This window comes from Ixodes scapularis, unplaced genomic scaffold (assembly GCF_016920785.2).
Source record: "Ixodes scapularis isolate PalLabHiFi unplaced genomic scaffold, ASM1692078v2 PGA_scaffold5__190_contigs__length_132052651, whole genome shotgun sequence".
Lineage (NCBI taxonomy): Eukaryota > Metazoa > Arthropoda > Arachnida > Ixodida > Ixodidae > Ixodes > Ixodes scapularis.
Window position 1 is genome coordinate 31,476,607 of NW_024609880.1, and position 16,781 is coordinate 31,493,387.

The window sequence follows — 16,781 nt, forward strand, 5'->3', positions numbered from 1 at the left end:
TTATAATAGGTGGTAGCTAGCGCCATCTAGTCTAGTATAGCTTTTCAATTATATTTCGTCTCTCGTTAAAACCCCTCAATTTTGCCAAATTATATATCTAGATATTTCTTCTACAATCCGTGTGGTGGAGGCGCTTCTTGTAGCCCAGTGCACCCGCCTACCGCCCCACAGGTCGTGCGCCTAACCCAACGAGGTTGCCCTAACCCCACAATTTTGTGACATAACACACTTCCCTAGATCGTTTCCACCAATCCTCAAACCTTCTCTTTGTTATTGTTATTATTTTTTCCTCTATCCTCCCACTCCCATCAACAAAACCCAGAGCTCCTGCCAAATGTATTCTCATCCCGTCCAGAAGGGTGGGACGAAGTCCTGGGGGGCTATGTTCGACAAATGTTTTGTTTCTGTTAAAAAGAAACAGAAGTGACGCAAGTGGCGATATCGCGTCTGATTGGATAGAGGCTCAAATGATGAAAGTTCCCTCTTTGGTCATTTGAGCCTCTAGCCAATCCGACGCGATATCGTCACTTCCTTTTCTTTTTAGGAGAATCGAAACATTTGTTGAACATTGCCGCCCTGTGCGATTTACATAACCACATGTTCTATCATCTCTTCCTCATTGTGGCATATGGCAGTCAAGATTAAAAAAACTTGTCCTTGCCTCAAACAACAGAGAGTAATTAGGCAAGCCACGCTCAAACGTCAAGTGCAATGAATAGGGGTGTCGCGAACCGGCCGCGGTTCGAGTCGACCAGGTTCGACTTTTTCGAACTTTTAGTGGAAATTTCGAGGAACCTTCTATTGAGGTTCGACTTGTGTGCGCATGCGCGACAGTCTGGCCAGTTGGCTTCGGATTGGATGATAATGGCTAAGAGATGAATTAAGTGCAGCGCTGATTGGTTATTTCAGTTAATACAGCACAAAACAATTAAGTTATCCGCCTCGCAAGTGGGCTCATTTTCGCCTTCTGCGCATGGGAAAGGAAGTAGCGGTGACGTCAGAACGCCGAGCCCTGATTGGCTGATCGCGACCCCCTGTCTCAGCGTCGTCTGCTCCTTTGCAACGTCGTCTGCGTCTGTCTTACCTTTCCTGCGACTTTCGGAAGTCGAGCGAGCTCGACTTCGCCTTTCAGAGAGGGCAGGCGAAATAACTCCAGCGGTACGTTGTTTTTGCCTAACAACTAGCAGACGCGCATCAAGGAGGGAAGTCAAAGGACCCACTGGCGAGGTGTACCGAGGCGCCTAGGTTTGTTTGCTAAGAACCGAGAGGTAAGCGTGTTAGTGTCTGCAAGGTCCCTCCCAAATACTTTTCCCTCCTTTCGTGAGCGGCGAGACCCCTCATTCTTTAACGGCGTCAGCGGGTTGGCACAGTTAACGCCGTCTGCTTTACGTCTGCTAGTCAAAGCGATGGCTGCTTTACCTTTCCTGCGCCTGTCGGAGAATCACCGCTTTTTCAGCGACGAGAGTCACCGTTGCCTCGGGAAACAAGGAGATGACAAGAGGAAGAAATTGACCTCTTAATCTAAAATCGAGGTCAGCGATCAAAGTATAATACGGGAAGGGTTCACAAGGGTCGCACGGGCATATTCCATTCAGCACGCCAGCCGGTCGTGGGCAGACGGTCGCCGAGTAGCAGAGTGCCTGCTAGGCCTAACTGCCGTACTCGCTTGGTCGTGTTCGGTGGAATCGTAGCCGTTGGAGCTTTCCCCGGGTGTTTGTAGATCCTGTGTTCTTCTTCGTCGTGGTCTGTTTCAAGTGCTTTTTACTTTTTTTTTTTGCTGCTTGAAGTCGGGACGCGTGAGAAGCGCACGTTATAAAAATAAATGTCCGTTGGTTGTCGCGACCGCGACGCTGTCGGCCATGCTGATTTGATCGTAAGAAGTGCGTAAGACAGCTTCGGAGCTGTCGTAGGATTTTGTCGTAACCTACGCAAAACTTCCGAAAATTTTGTTTCGTGAATACGAATTTGTTCGTAAGTTTTGTCTTACGCACATTTTTGGCGTAAGATCGTTTCGTGAATCTGGCCTCTGCGCTTCCGAAAGTCGCAGGAAAGGTAAGACAGACACAGACGACGTTGCGAGCAGACGGCGTTGCAAAGGAGCAGACGACGCTCAGATAGGGGGTCGCGATCAGCCAATCAGGTTTCGGCGTTCTGACGTCACCGCTACCCCCTGCGCAAGAAGCAGACGAACTTGCCCTCCGCATTAACTTCTTCAGTGATTACAATTGGTTTCTTTAATTGCAACTGTTCATAAATTTAAAAATAACCCTTCGCATAAAAAAAATTCTCCAAACGTAGACATGCTTCTATAAAGGTCTGGCCACACTGTCCACAAAGTCGAACCGGTCGAATTTGGTTAAAAGTTCGAAGGTTCGTCGAACCGGTTCGACCCAGTCGAACCCCGAAAGTTCGACCAAAAAATCTGGTTCGACAAAAGTTCGCGGGACCTTTTCCGAGAAGCGTTCTGCGCACGCACGAGCGCCCGATGCCAAGCGGTGGAAGTCGGCACGAAAAATCGAGGAAATTCGGAATGAGGCTGTAGATTGACGAGTAGAACACGTAATTGCAGCATATATATAATTGTGTTACATAAAAAAAGAAAGTGGAAGGAAAGAAAAACACGACGTCTCGGTGAACGCTACGGATTTCCCTCTTTAAAGTCGCGTTGGGCACGCGACGCTGCTCAGAGAGCGAAGCAACTGGTAGCGTAGCTCCCATTATCGATTGGTAGCGCAGCTAGGTTACTTCCTCGATTTTTAGTTCATGCAGCCACCGCCTGGTGCCGTCGGTATTTGGAAAAGGTCCATTAAGTAGGTTCATAATGAGCCAGCACTGATCAGTGATGAGTAGCTGTTGTGCGCAATATCCTGTAAACCGTGACGAAAAAAATATGTACCTTCCCCCCTCTTTCCCAGCCACTGGATGCTGAATCAAGCACGTTTCTGGACTGCGAGTGCTGCGGGTTACAAATACAGTCGTCAGAGTAAAGTAAAATGCTGCTCCAGAGGCACATACAGCTTCATGCACATTGCACTCACAAAACATATCCACACGGTGTCGATCAGGGCCGTAACCAGGGGGGGGGGTAGGGGGTTCTGACCCCCCCCCCCCCCCCCCGAAATTTTTTTCTGGGTACGGCCCTGGTCGGTGCACTTGCAGCCAGCCGATTTTAATCTCCACCTCTGCGCACGCGCAGTGGCACCGGTCGGCTACCGGGTACCAAACCGGGACCGGTTCTCCGGTTGGCTGTAACTCTCCATTATACGCCACCGATGCACATGATTCATAGGCGAAAATAAGACAATAGACACTTTCAAAATGGCCGCCGTTGTCCCCGAAACCCCCCCCCCCCCCCCCCCCCCCCAAAATTTTTTTCTGGGTACGGCCCTGGTGTCGATTCTTGATCGGTATCCAAGCGTGTGAAGGCACAGAGAAGCAGTATTTCGGCGTGCCAAAGAAGCTTAATTTGATCACGCTGCAAGACCGGCAAAACTTGCTTTCGACGAGTTATACCTTTTTCCTGCGGCAGTGCGTTTCCTTAAAAATTTTTATATATACTCAACGGCGTCTCATGGCTTACACAGTTTTAAAGAACTTCGGCGAATGACGACAAACAAGCAGAAAACATGCCTTCAGCACATGCCGCCAACCTTTGCAACGCTAGCAAAATCACAATTTCGCTGCATGCAAGATGGACGTTTGGTGGCCGCACTCGCGCTGCAGCGACCAAGCCGACAGAGCCGTATATGCAGAGAGTTTGGCCCACACCGAAGCGGGCTGGGCGTGTTCCAGGGCGTCTTCGGAAATTCGGCCAACTTCCCTCTACCTTTCTGCCTCAAAGCGCAGTGCTTCTCCAGCTGTCCAGACAGCTAGGACACCTTTTCTGTAGTTCACAGCATTTGCTGTACTGGCAAGCAGTTTTTTCTCCGGTTCTGGTCCACTTTGAGACGTTACATTTGCCGGAGGGGAAATGCCTAAGCTTCCGCCCAAGGACAGAAGCTGCCTTTTGCTTCTGTCCTTGGGCGGAAGCTTAGGCATGCTCATTGCGTGGGTCTGGACAACCCCTCACACGCTCTGTTGGCAGCTATGGTCAAGGCCTCCACTGTTGTCAGTGCCCGACCTCTCGAGAACAAAGAGAGAAGGCAAGACGTGCTGTTTGCATGGTTGATGTCCTCACTAAACATGTGCACACCATTGAGAATCTTGAGAAGCGTGCTTGCTTTTTTATTGTTGCGCACAACATTTGCTGTGTCCTGTTTGGGGCAGAATATGGGGCTGCTTTCACAGGCGGTGTCTTGCATTCTGGTGTGCGTTCCTCATGCCGTTCGTCGTTTCAGGATAAAATGTTGCATTCTTGCATGTGTTTTTTTAGCTGTTTGCTGTGCCGTGGGGGCCAGTACAGCCTCATCAGCTGATCGTGTGTTTCGGTGATTGCATTGTTTTTGTACAATGTACTGTTCAGTCAAGGCCAGTTTTAGCTACTGTTCAGAATTACTGACGCAGTATTGCATTGTGAGGCTGGCAAATCTCAGGGCTTAGATAATACGTAAAAACACCCAAGAATGCAGTATATTTCATCCAGAATGGTGCGTCGAGTGCATGCCTGAATGCAAACTGCTTATCGTCTGCAGAAGCACCACACTGGTCCCAAATTGCTCCTCTATACAGCAAAAACGGGTTTTTCTTTCACATTGTATGGCAGTGTAATTTCTCTTTAACTAAACATCTGCGCATGACCAATCTGACATTACTTTTGATTGTACATATAAGCATGATTTGGTTACTCATCCACAAAGTGAATGTTTAGACTAAACCGATCCAAACAATTCCTCTTTTTATGAGTAAGTGTAGTGTTGCATCTTGCGTGTCACTACTGTTTGATGCACCTCGAGCTAACAGTTGTACTGCATAAGTTTCTGATCTACGGCAGAGGCACGAAACACCCATTGGGGCTAACCAATTTCACAGTGTCTAAACATACAACACAACTGGCAATCTTTCATCAAAGCTGTCAACTGAGCTTGTCAGCTCTTAAACGTTTACACTGTAAAAATGTCGAGGTTACGGTTTTTCAGTATTTTTCACTATTGGCTGCTCTCTAGAGTGCATCAAATCAGTAAAAGTGCACCCTCAGTAAAGCAAGTACGCTCAAAGCAACAGTGATATTCACACACACATTTGTCAGGTTTAATTGCCACCCACCATTTTGGGCAATAAAAACTAAATTGTTAACGTTCATGGTCAACACACATATTGCACGAAAGCCAAACCTGACGAGCACATTGCTGTGTCAAGCTAGCATGTCTACAACCAGTTTCACTAAGCGTGAAGTTATTAACTTCCACAGATTAACGCAAATCGAATGCAACAGTTGAATTTTATGTATATTTGCACAAACCCTCGTGAGCTTTATGAAGTGCATCTAGCAACTGGGGCATTACCTTCAGAACTGCTGTTCCCAGAGCATGCAACTAAGCCCAGGAAATCTGGTATTTTTCTTCATGTAGCACCACACCTTTCTCTTTATAAAAAAAAAAAAAGAATGCAACTAAAAATGTTATACTGCTGCACCTAGTTACTGCTCAAGCAAGGACCGGTCTCAGGGTTAAAAAGCATTATAAAGAAGTAACACTTGCACAAACCTAATGTTCTTTGCTATTGCAAAGCAGCTTGAAGACCGATGTACAATTGGAGAGAAGGAAACCTTTTCTTTCTGTGGGGACTAGACACCACCTAGATAGCAACGCCGTAGTGCTGAATGTACCACAACAGCCACAAGAGGTAAGCGTGGGGCACAAACCGGACATGAGGGCTGGGACAGCGCTTGGCTGGGACTCGCATTCACTCAGCGAGAATGCTTCTGTGTAAGCCACCTTGACTAACTCCCATAAGGGGAAAAAAAAAAAAAAAAAAACTCTCCCAAGGCAGTGCATGTCCACACTTGGCAGTGCTGTCCATACAGTTGCGTCTCGTTAACACGGGCACCTCCATTCTTCCAAAAAGTCGTCCATAATGCGAGTCATCCACAATAACGAAACAGAAATGCATGTAGTTGCCAAGCTCGTCTCTGAAAATTTTGTTCCCATAGCGGGGTATTTGTGTTAACAAGGTCTGTATTAGTGAGGCACGACAGTATAACCACTTTCCCTTGACTAGGGTTTGCTACCATGCCACACTTAAGAGGGCCGTTAGAGAATGGCATGGTTATGACTAGGGTTCCGTGTTTTGGGTGTTAACTTTCCTTCGAATTGAAGGGCGTTTCAGTTAATTTTTCTCCACGGTTTCTGCATTTTTTTGACAAACTCTCCACTATCTTTATTCTCCCTATTTTTTGGTGCCAATTTTCAGTGTCGGGCAAAAAGTCGGCATTTACGGAGGCTTATGATAAAAAGAACAGGTCACGGATGTGGAATTCCCCTGACCCCTGGGAACGCACGCACAACCCAAATACTTGGGAAATGTCTGTACCAATCAGAGAATGAAAAGAGCAGCAGCCTTGCAGACAGTCCAGTGCAGGCTGTGTTTTTGGGCCAACAAAATAGAGCTGTAGATGAAGATTTTTTTTCCTGTGACACTTGGCTTTTCCTTATTCAAGGACACCTCCCATCCTGGGTTTCTTGGCCTTATTCCTAATTTTGTTAAAAAAACAGCCGGGGGTCACTTTTCGGCGTTTATCAATACCTACTAAAAAAAAGAAAATCCTGGTTGCGACCTGCCACTCCAAGAATGCTTCTTCTAAGAGTGGGCATGTTCCAAAATTAACTTAATCAGTCTCACTTTGGCATAAAGGTTTCATACCTTGGCCATTACTTGACACCTTTTTTAACACCTAACTCTACCTAGTGTTGATTTACCGGGCTGGGTATGTGGCAATACTGTCCCAAATAAATCACATAAACCAAAGTAAATGTTGAAATAACCAGATGAATGTTAAATGCCATAAATTCTAACACCATAATACTCTCCAGCAGGTAGGCTGCCACTATTCCAGGAGGACAGCATTGTTACTGCTATCGACCCTTGCAGCGCTGCAATTTTTGAGTCATGTTAGCTGGGGGCTTTCAGCTAAACAAGAATGCACTCCGTTGACAGCCTATTCTAGTGAATGTTCACTTTGACAACTGTTGACTCCAAGGAGTGTTTCAACTGACAAGCACTTGTTATGACAAGCTCTCGTTGAGCATTCACACTGATGAGCGTTCACTCCGACAAGAGTTTAACATGGTAAGTGTCCACACTGACAAATGACCACCGTGTCAAGTGTTCATATTGACAAGCAGTTACCGTGACACGAGTTTAGAATGTTCACACTGACAAGCATTCACTTTAACAACAGACCCATCTGATGAGTTTTCACTCTGATGAGGCCTTGTTTCAATGGTGGATCACTCTGATGAGACTTCACTCTGACGGGGCACCACTAATGAGTGTGTACTCTGACAAGCAGCTCTCACTGAGGCAAGTGCGCGCGGCAGTGTTTTGTTCCAATAAAGGTTCACACTCAGAAAAGTTCACTCCGATGAAGGGTCTCTGAGAAAAGTTCACTCCCATAAAGGTCCACCACAACCTACTCCGGTAATGGTTCCAATTGACCAAGATCATCCTGCTAACTCTGAGGAGTAATCAGTGTTGTGAAGAGTGCACACATTGCGTCATTTCAAAGCCGCTTCCCTTCCACAAGCGCCTCGATGCCATTGTCAAAACGCAATCCGTCGCCCAGGGCGGGGGAGCGGACCCAGGGCCCCAGCCAGACAAGATACCACGAAGTACCCAGGGCTTCTCTGAGATTGCGGCGCAGGCCAGCATGGTAGCGCACGATGCCATGGCGGCGCTCATATGTCGTCTGGTTGGTCCAGATGCCCTGTGCCTGCACCACCAGCATGTAGCCGGACAGGGCCACCGTCAGCATTTGGAAGAGGTTGAGGGTAGAGCAGAAGAATCCTCGCCAGCCGAAGACCCCCAGCAGCCAGCCGAAGTGGGGTGCCAGCTGGCCGAGCAGGAAGAACAGCCGCATGCCTCCCATGGACGCCACGCAGTAGTCCAGCTGGTAGATTAGACTGTACAGCGTGCCTGCAGATGTGGGCATGAGGGCAAAGTTGAGTGGTGTTTGTTTCCAGATCTCCCAAGGCAATGCTAAAGACAAAAAACTTTTTTTTGCCTATACTTATGTAGAAGTCCAAATCTGGTATCTCATGACGTGCTTTCCCGTGGCTATCCATCTGTCATGGAGAAAAAAGAGCCCACCAATTTGGACTCCCAAGGACTTTGTGTATTTTGGAGAGCATGAAGTACAGGGTGCACAAAGTATTTGAGAACACAACTTCAGGGTGCATAACTTCTAATACTCTTACTAAATCTGTCTTGACACCTGACTTTTCCTTCTACTGCATCTATGTCATCTATCTAGTGTATCAATTCCGAAATGGCAGATTCTGGTCAGACACAAGAAACGAAAAGGCATGCTGTCCTGGTTGCCTTGGCTGCCAACCACAGCGATTGGGATATGGCCACCTCCTTGAAAGTGTCGAGGTCTTTCATTTTCAGGTTCAGAATACAGCTTTCAGATTCTGATGGGGACTTTGCATCTGTGGCCAAGCAAAGAAAACATCCCCAGTGGTCAGACGTCGCCAGGATGCCCGAGTTAGTCCAGCTGGTGCAGGACATTGTGATAGGCGGCCCCCACCAAGTCAATGAGGGCCATTTCCAAGCAGCTCAAGGTGGCAGAGTCTATTATGAAGCTTTTGGTGCATGAGCTAGGACCTTAGATGCCAGTTCTACGTGATGAGGATCCGTGTCATTCGGTTCAAGCACTTGCTGAACAAGCTCAAGCTCCGTGTGAAAACAAACATGCTTTGATTTATTTCTAGCGGCTCTGTGCAAGCCCCGAAGAGGCCAATCGGTTAGCCAGCTGGCTCTGACGGCTACGTTGGCACAACCTCGACCAGGCGGGTCAAGACGGGAGCATAACGCGGCACATCCTGGGCACTAACATCTCTAGTACCTAGAGAAAGAACTAGAAAGAAAGCGACAATAGAGCAGAGAAAGCAAACAAAGGATTAGGCGTGTTCATTTTACCGCAACAAGTTGAAGTTGCTTGAGCGCTTGTCAACTTTAATTTTGTCATATGTGCGATTCCGGTGTTTTTCTCCAAAGTAAAAGAGCAAATAACAAGGTACAGACCTTACAGATGATGTTTTGCTGCTTTGTGCATACTAAGGCGTCGTCAGCGATATAGGCTCATCGGGACCAGCAACTGGGAGCACCGATGCCCGCTTCTATGCCACACTGTTCCGAAGCGGCCAAATGCATCAGACCTTTTGCTCTAGATTATCATATGACCTCTATGATCTCAACAAAAAGCTTCGTGGAAAGCAGTTCGTTTCAGGTGAGAAACCTCTTTGCGATTGACTGGGACAAGAAAATTTTCTGAAATGTGGCTATACAAGAACGGCTCTATGACTCTACGGCACTACTGCTGCGGCAAAAAGACGCCGAATGCCTCCAACATGGCACTGATGCACTGATAGCAGACGACATTGTTGGTTTGGATTTCGAGTCTAACCGGAAGTGACGTCAGGTGCAAGAGGCCTACACCAATGTTATTAGATTAGCTCAGTTATGGAAAGTGCTCATAGACGCTGCATGCACAAGCAGTACCCCCCCTCACTCACCACGACTTGCCTCCCGTCGTTCGACGCTCTGGACGGCTGCTTTGCAACTGCAGTGTATTCTAAGAGATAAGTATGTTTTGAAGCACAGCGTCGATGGCATTCCACTGTACTCAATGGAACACACAGTTCGTGAATGAAAATCTAGATTGCGCTTCGAACGACGAGAGGCAGACTGAAGTGAGTGAGGGGGGTACCCCCTTCCACTTCCACAAATGAGGTAATCTAGTCACGTTGGCCGATACCACCGTGGCCTATACAAGGCTTGTTCGATTTACTTGTACCTCCTGCATCAGTGCAGAAAAGTGTAGGGCGGTGTACTTCCGGTCGTATCTCGATACACATACCGGAAGTACACTTTTCTGCACCGGTGCAGGAGGTGCAAGAAATTCGAACGAGCCTACTGGCTCACCTTCGTGCAAGGCTGGACAGCCACCATTTGTACTTATCACATTCCAATACTTGCTTGGTGGCTCAAAAGACATCATGGCTAGAGTGTTTTGCATCCCAGCTTTTAGAAGCAATTTGTTGGTTCTTTGAACGGGCAGCAGGGGAAGGCTCACCGAAGAAAATGTAGACGAGCCCCATGACAAAGTAACGCTGGTTGAAGAAGCCAACGCAGCGTCCCGCGAACATGCAGTGGTGATCGTGCTTCAGGATGCACTGGTCGCACACGTTGCAGTGGTGCGAGCGTGGCGGCGCGTTCACCTGGCACACGGGGCAGTAGCGCCAGCCCGGCAGAAGCACGGCCGGCAGCTGACAGCCGGAGTCGCGCACGCCGGTGCCGGTCTGGATCACCCGGTACATGTTGCCCAGGATGTTGACTGCGATGAATACGGCCAGCACGCTGTGCAGGCACACCAGCGCGTCGATACTGTCGTGGTACTGGGGTAGCACGACCAGCAACTCGAACAGGGTGATGGCGGGCGTCATTACCGTCATCACGATAAACAGCGTGCGATCGCGACGACCCTTGGGAAGCAGGTCTTTTCGTGTCAGTGGGAGCTCAAGCGAGGTCATCTTGTCGCAAGCGCGGCTTGATGCTTCGGGGCTTCTGAAGGGTGGCCGATCAGAGGTTCTCCCGTCGAGCGCGATCACCGAACCTCGCCCGGCTGAGGGGAGGTGTGGCGGATTGGCAGCGCGTCAGAAAAGCGATTGCGATACATACACGGACTTCGGGGAAACCAAACCGGGCGTGGTAGAACGATAATGCTGCATAAAGTACAGTGCTGTAGGGCCGTGATTTGTGCTGCTGGGTGGGAAGATAAGACGCCGCTAAAACGCTACCAACGCTACGACGAAAACCGAAACGCCGAAACCAAAGAAGAAGCGGAGAAGGCGTTTCCATGGATATGCACACATAAACACGAACATTCTCAGCCAGAGTTTGGAAGATGTCTCGCGCCCTCTAGCCACGTATATGTTCAATTTCAAATGCGTTTCTTTTTTTTTTTTTTTGGTGGGGCACAGGCTTTGGCACAGGTAGGAAAAATTGGCAGATTGACATGTTTCAGCTGCCTCGTTGCATCACTGGAAATGACTGTGAGACTTCAATTACTATACTTCGTTTAGCCTTAAGCTGCGACTAGAAGCTTCAGCGCGAGCTCGCTGGTTTCCGCAGTGCTTTGATTGGGCGTGCCTTGCGCGTTCACACTTGAGTTAGCAAGGGCAGAAAGCTCGCGCTGAAGGCGGAGCTTCTAGTCTCAGTTTAAGGGTGAACGGAGTATATGTTTAAGTTTACACATATATATATATATACGAGTAGTAGCGCACTAAAGTTACCACTCGTGGAGCAGGTACAAGGCTAGCGGTTGCGGTAAGGCGCCCGCGCGATTTTTCCGCCTCTTATCTAGCCCCAGCCTTGTACCTGCTCCACGAGTGGTAACTTTAGTGCGCTACTACTCTTCTCAAGCGCTTAAAGTCTTTCTGAAAATGACTGATTTAGTGGTTTTTGATAACGCTCAGCAACTTTCTAATTGGAACCATATGTCTATATTTCCCCTAATTAAAAAGTTAATTAACAAGTTTTAATTAATTATCTGGCTAATTAGTAGGTTTTTGGCAATTCCTGACGTCCGCCGTGGCTGGTAGTTTGTTCCCGAAGAGAGTTTCTTCTTTTTTCAATCGCCCTAATTTTTAGGATCTTTGAAAGTCTTCGCAAAAACACCCGGTATATATATATATATATATATATATATATATATATATATATGGGTGATTTCATCTCAACTCAGGCACGGATTTAGGGTCGAATTTTTAATTTTGACGAAAAAAATATATGTTTTGGGGAAATTCCTTTAATAAAAGAAGACGCAAACGGTTATTTCGTCGGATTTTTTGTTCTCAAGTTATGGACCGTTGAAGCGGTCAAGGGGGAAATTGATGTTTTTCCAGCCTATCGGAGGTGCCATATTTCACTCCATCCCTTTTCCCTACTTTTTACGCTACATCAATATAACTTTTTGGGAACACTCTAGACATAGGCTTTTTCATGCTAATTAAGCGTCTAGGTCATAACATTCTTAATGATTTTTTTTTATTTGTCAAACCGCCTCTCTGTGACGGTATTTGACGAAGTTCAGCAAGCTGTGCTGTGTGACCTAATCAACATATTTTTATGATCTTTATATCACCGTAAAGCACCAATTATGCTCTTTCTTTTGAGTATAATTTCAATATTTTGCCACAAGTATATAATGCGCTACATGTGCCTGAAAAACGAATATTTCGAAAAACTAGCAAGTTTGGAGTCGATTTTCTAAAAAAAACCACTTTTTATTTTTTTCATTTTTTATTCACAGTTAGTTAATATAGTAGTCTATCAGGAACTACCAACAGAAATGGTAATATATTGTTTGTATGGCCGCTATTAAGACTCGAATCTCGTGCTATGAGCGTTTTGAACGGGACTCGCACAGGCGCTCTACTGAGCAGAATTTTGGCCTATATAAGGTTTTCTATTTATCGCTAGCAGTTACCTAATATCCAACCATAAACATTAAAAAAAAATTTGAATAGTGTTAAAGAAGAGTTACTTAGAAGTCCGTATTCACAAGTGCGAGCGTATCTTTTTCTCCCAATACGGGGGAATGCAGATCGTTAAAGAAGTCCTCTGAGGCCTTTTGCTTTCGGCTCCGAAATTTTACAGATGCCACCCCAGTCAAACACAACCGTGCCACTAATGCGCGAGCACTAAAAGAGACGCCTCTGCTGCGTGGCACTCAGATTACGCACGAGGCGGAGAGCGAATGTTTAAGTATGGATCGACGGGAAGATTGGGGACCCAAAGGAAGCCGAATCTTCGCACGTCTTCTAACTGATAATAGCCTTTTCGGTCCCTTTCTGGCTTTTTACTTGAATTCCTAAGCCACGGCGGAAAGCTGGTACTCATTCTACCTCTGTGCTGTCTGAGCTGGATGAACTTAAAACTGCTCCTGGTTTCAGAAAGCCAGAAGTGTTCGTTACTGCCATGGTTAATACATTATTCAGTTCAAACCGGAAAGTGTGCGCCGACTATTCAAGGAGACACAAGAGAATAGTGTTTTACGGACGCCATTTTCGTCAAGTCTCGGAGCTAAACCTAAGTTTTCTTAGGCAAGTTCTACCGGCTGAGGACGCCCAGCGCGTAAGCCCTGGAGATGTTCTGTGCAATAACTGCTACACAATGTTCTTGGGTCAGATTGAAGAACATAAGCAAGGACAGGAAATGTTGTCATCAAGCTCATCGTCATCATCCCTGAAACCAGCGGACAGATCACTCGTTGACGAGGAAGCCCTGGTCCAAGGAGTGTCTGAAGCAATTGATGCTGCCAAAGTAAGTGTGACACCACTTAAACTCCCTTCTAGCGTGACCCCACGAAGTCGTACCGGCTATGTTAAGCGAAAAAAATCTGAGATAACCGCGGACTTCAAAAAGATAATTGGTCGTAAACTAAGTGACGTGTACGGAGAACCTACGGGCTTAGACAAAGAAGGTCCATACTCCTCGTGCTCCGACTGGGGCAGCAATTTACGAGCAGCCTACGTCAAGAGCGCGTCGCAGGTAGAACGCTACCGCCTCTTAACTCTCTTTCCATCTAAACTCAAAAAGAAAGATATCCTGAAAGCAATTCCTGAAGTGACGAAGCATGCTTTGGACTAATCAAGAAAGCTGAAAAAAAATGGGGGTCTGGGCGTCACCTGACCCATACCAAGGACATGCTCTCAACGAAAACGATGTCGCTCTTGCGTTGACTTACTACACATCAGATGCGAAAGACTGCTCAAGACAAAGCCCGAACAAGAAGGATGTCGTAAGGCTTTTTATTGATGGTCAGGAAGTCTTCGTCACGAAGCAATTTATGACGAGATCTATTAGGGAAACCTAAAAAGAATTCAAGGCGGCCAATCCCGAGTCAAAAATGGGCCTAACAAAATTTTATTCTCTTCGGCCCAAGTGGGTTAGGAAACACCCTGTACATGAACAGTGTGTGTGTGCATGCTGCGCCAACTTCATACTCTGTCTGACATCTCTGTCAAATGCGGCGGGAAGACCATGACCTTTGAAGACGTCCAGAATTTTTTTTTTTTTTTTTTTTGTGAAAATCCTTCCTAAAACTGCTTCTTGCTGAGGTGTGAAGCCTGTTCGAAACGGAAGGACATATCCCTCGAGATGCTAGGGATGAGCGCTGAAGATGAACTGGAGTTGGCACTGTGGGAATCTGGTGGCGAGTTGGTGAAAAAACATTTGGAGGCCACTGCTTTTCTTAACGAACTCAACAAGTGGACGAAGAAATACATACCCCATTATTATATTCGGCGCGCACAACAGAGAGCAGTATGGCTTGAAAAAGCAAATGTGAAGCCACGTGTCGTAGTCCTCCACTTTGATTTCGCCGAAAACTGGAGTATTGTGCTCCAGCGTGCAGTGCAGGGATACCACTGGAAAACCAAGATGGTGACAATCTTCACCTGCGTTGTGACGACCACGAAGGGAACACTAAGTTTCGGCGTCGTGAGTGACGATTGGGGAGGGGGACAGACCGTTACGCCCCAAGCGGTTAACTTATCAACTACACGGATGGGGACAACAAATACAATGACGCAGCGCTCGGCCGACATAACCGAACGCGGCGTCAGCGTTCGGCTAGAGTTTGTGTTCTCCGGCGAGGGGGAGGAGGGGCTCTTTTGTTTCCACGACGGCCTGCATGAACAATGCAGCATGCACGATCCCAGCTTAGCACAAAAGCCGAAGTGGGTCAAGCTCGCATTCTCAGAAGATAGATCCGGCACTTAACGTCGTTTCGTCGATTGTTAGTATTTTTTACATTAAACTGTGCCCCGCGCTTTATTGTAGAAGATGACATGGCCATGCCCATAAGGCCTGTTGGCATGTGTACAGGCCTTGTGTTGAGTAAACACCGAGCGTGGGGAAAACAAACGGGTCAGAGCGCCCCCTATAGTTCGATCTCCTGCCCAATACCTGTCATGATTCTGCACACGCGCTCTTTGCGCTCACAATGATTGAAGACAGGCTCGAGGAACTCTTGCCCGTTTTTTTTGGAGCTAATCTATGTTTCGGACGGCGCTCCAAGCCATTTCAAAAATCGGCACCAATTACACAAATTTCAGAAGAACTTTGTTGTCAGCAGGTGGATCTACTCGGCGTCAGGGCACGGCAAAAGCGATGGAGTGGGTGGTGTGCTGAAGCATCATGCGTCCCTGCATAACTTGAAAACAACTGAGCTGAGCTCCATAACTAACGCGCGTACGTTCGTTGAAGCTCTCGGCCAGAAAATCAAGGGGATAACGCTTCTCTTCATCGACCAAGAGGAGCTGTCCCGTTATCGGGAGCTTAAAAGGAAAAGGTGGGAGAAGGTAACCCCATCGAAAGGCATCCAATCTTCTCATATGTGGAACAGGGGGAGGTGATGTGGTCCTAGAAAGAGTTTACCGAACTTCAGAATAGACAGAGCTAAATGGTGGGACCGTGAAAAGGCCGGACCGTTTCAACAGTGCAGTCATCCTTGTCCCCCTGTGAGTGCGCGCTATGTGATCAGACGACGCGCCATAGACTTTGACACTGAACTGACTGCAATTTGGACAAAGCGAAAACTGGCTCAGAATCGCATTAACCTCTTGTCTAGAAATGTGCTACGTCGAACGATGACTATCCCTATCCCAGGTGTTTATCACTGTTTTTGTGTGAGCAACGCCGTGTAGTATTGAAAAGGTACTGCGTCGTCTATCCGTAAACCAGACGGAATTTGGCGGTGTTAAATTCGTTTTAAAGTTTATATTTGTATTAACTTTGAGTGTATTTTATGTTAATGAGGAGTATATGAGACATTTGGTCAACACATTTTTATATATTTTATGAAATGAACATGTTAAGGCTACAACATGAAATATTACTTCCCTTCTCTGGTTACGTGTCGCATATTGAGTTTAAAATTCCGAACTTTATATGTAATTGTCATATTTTCTTATGTCAAACAGATATGCAGTGAATATGCATATGTGCGATTTAGTATCTGACGCTTAGGAAGTACGGTCTATTTTGTGCACATACGGGCTCTTTCGTAAAATAACGAGCATTTTGTGGCGTGTAAGGACGAGCATTTCGTGGCGTGTAAGGACGAGCATTTCGTGGCGTGTAAGGACGAGCATTTCGTGGCGTGTAACGCTTCAAATCCGTTAGTCATGTGTTTAGGTTTCATTTCTATTTGCAGTGATTCATGCCAGGTTACTTAGACTTTTCCCTCGTGACTTAAGTTTGTCCGTGAGTTTAGATGTTACGTACTTCTCCGTCAATACATAAAGCGAAGCTCACACTCCTTTCAAATCACCCCAGTGCCAAGTAAATAAATATTGTAAGGATAAATAGTGTTACTTCACTTGCTTTTACGCTCAGATATTGTGGTAAGTACTAACATTAAATAGAAAACTTTACATCGGCCAAAATTCTGCTCAGCAAAGCGCCTGTGCGAAGTCCCGTTCAAAACGCTCATAGCACGAGATTCGAGTCTTAATAGCGGCCATACAAACAATATATTACAATTTCTGTTGGTAGTTCCTGATAGACTACTATATTAACTAACTGTGAATAAAAAATGAAAAAAAAAAGTGGGGTTT

General features: G+C 46.7%; 1 protein-coding gene across 1 annotated transcript; it reads right to left on the bottom strand.

Annotated features, from left to right (window-relative positions):
• Positions 1 to 5,163: 5,163 nt before the first annotated feature.
• On the bottom strand, positions 5,164 to 11,016 carry LOC115324200 (probable palmitoyltransferase ZDHHC24). The gene is made up of 2 exons (XM_029984717.3): positions 10,232 to 11,016; positions 5,164 to 8,070 (listed from the first exon to the last, which is right to left on the bottom strand). Exons 1-2 carry the CDS (start codon positions 10,686 to 10,688, stop codon positions 7,658 to 7,660), a joined length of 870 nt encoding a protein of 289 aa, XP_029840577.2. The 5' UTR covers positions 10,689 to 11,016; the 3' UTR covers positions 5,164 to 7,657.
• Positions 11,017 to 16,781: the final 5,765 nt, after the last annotated feature.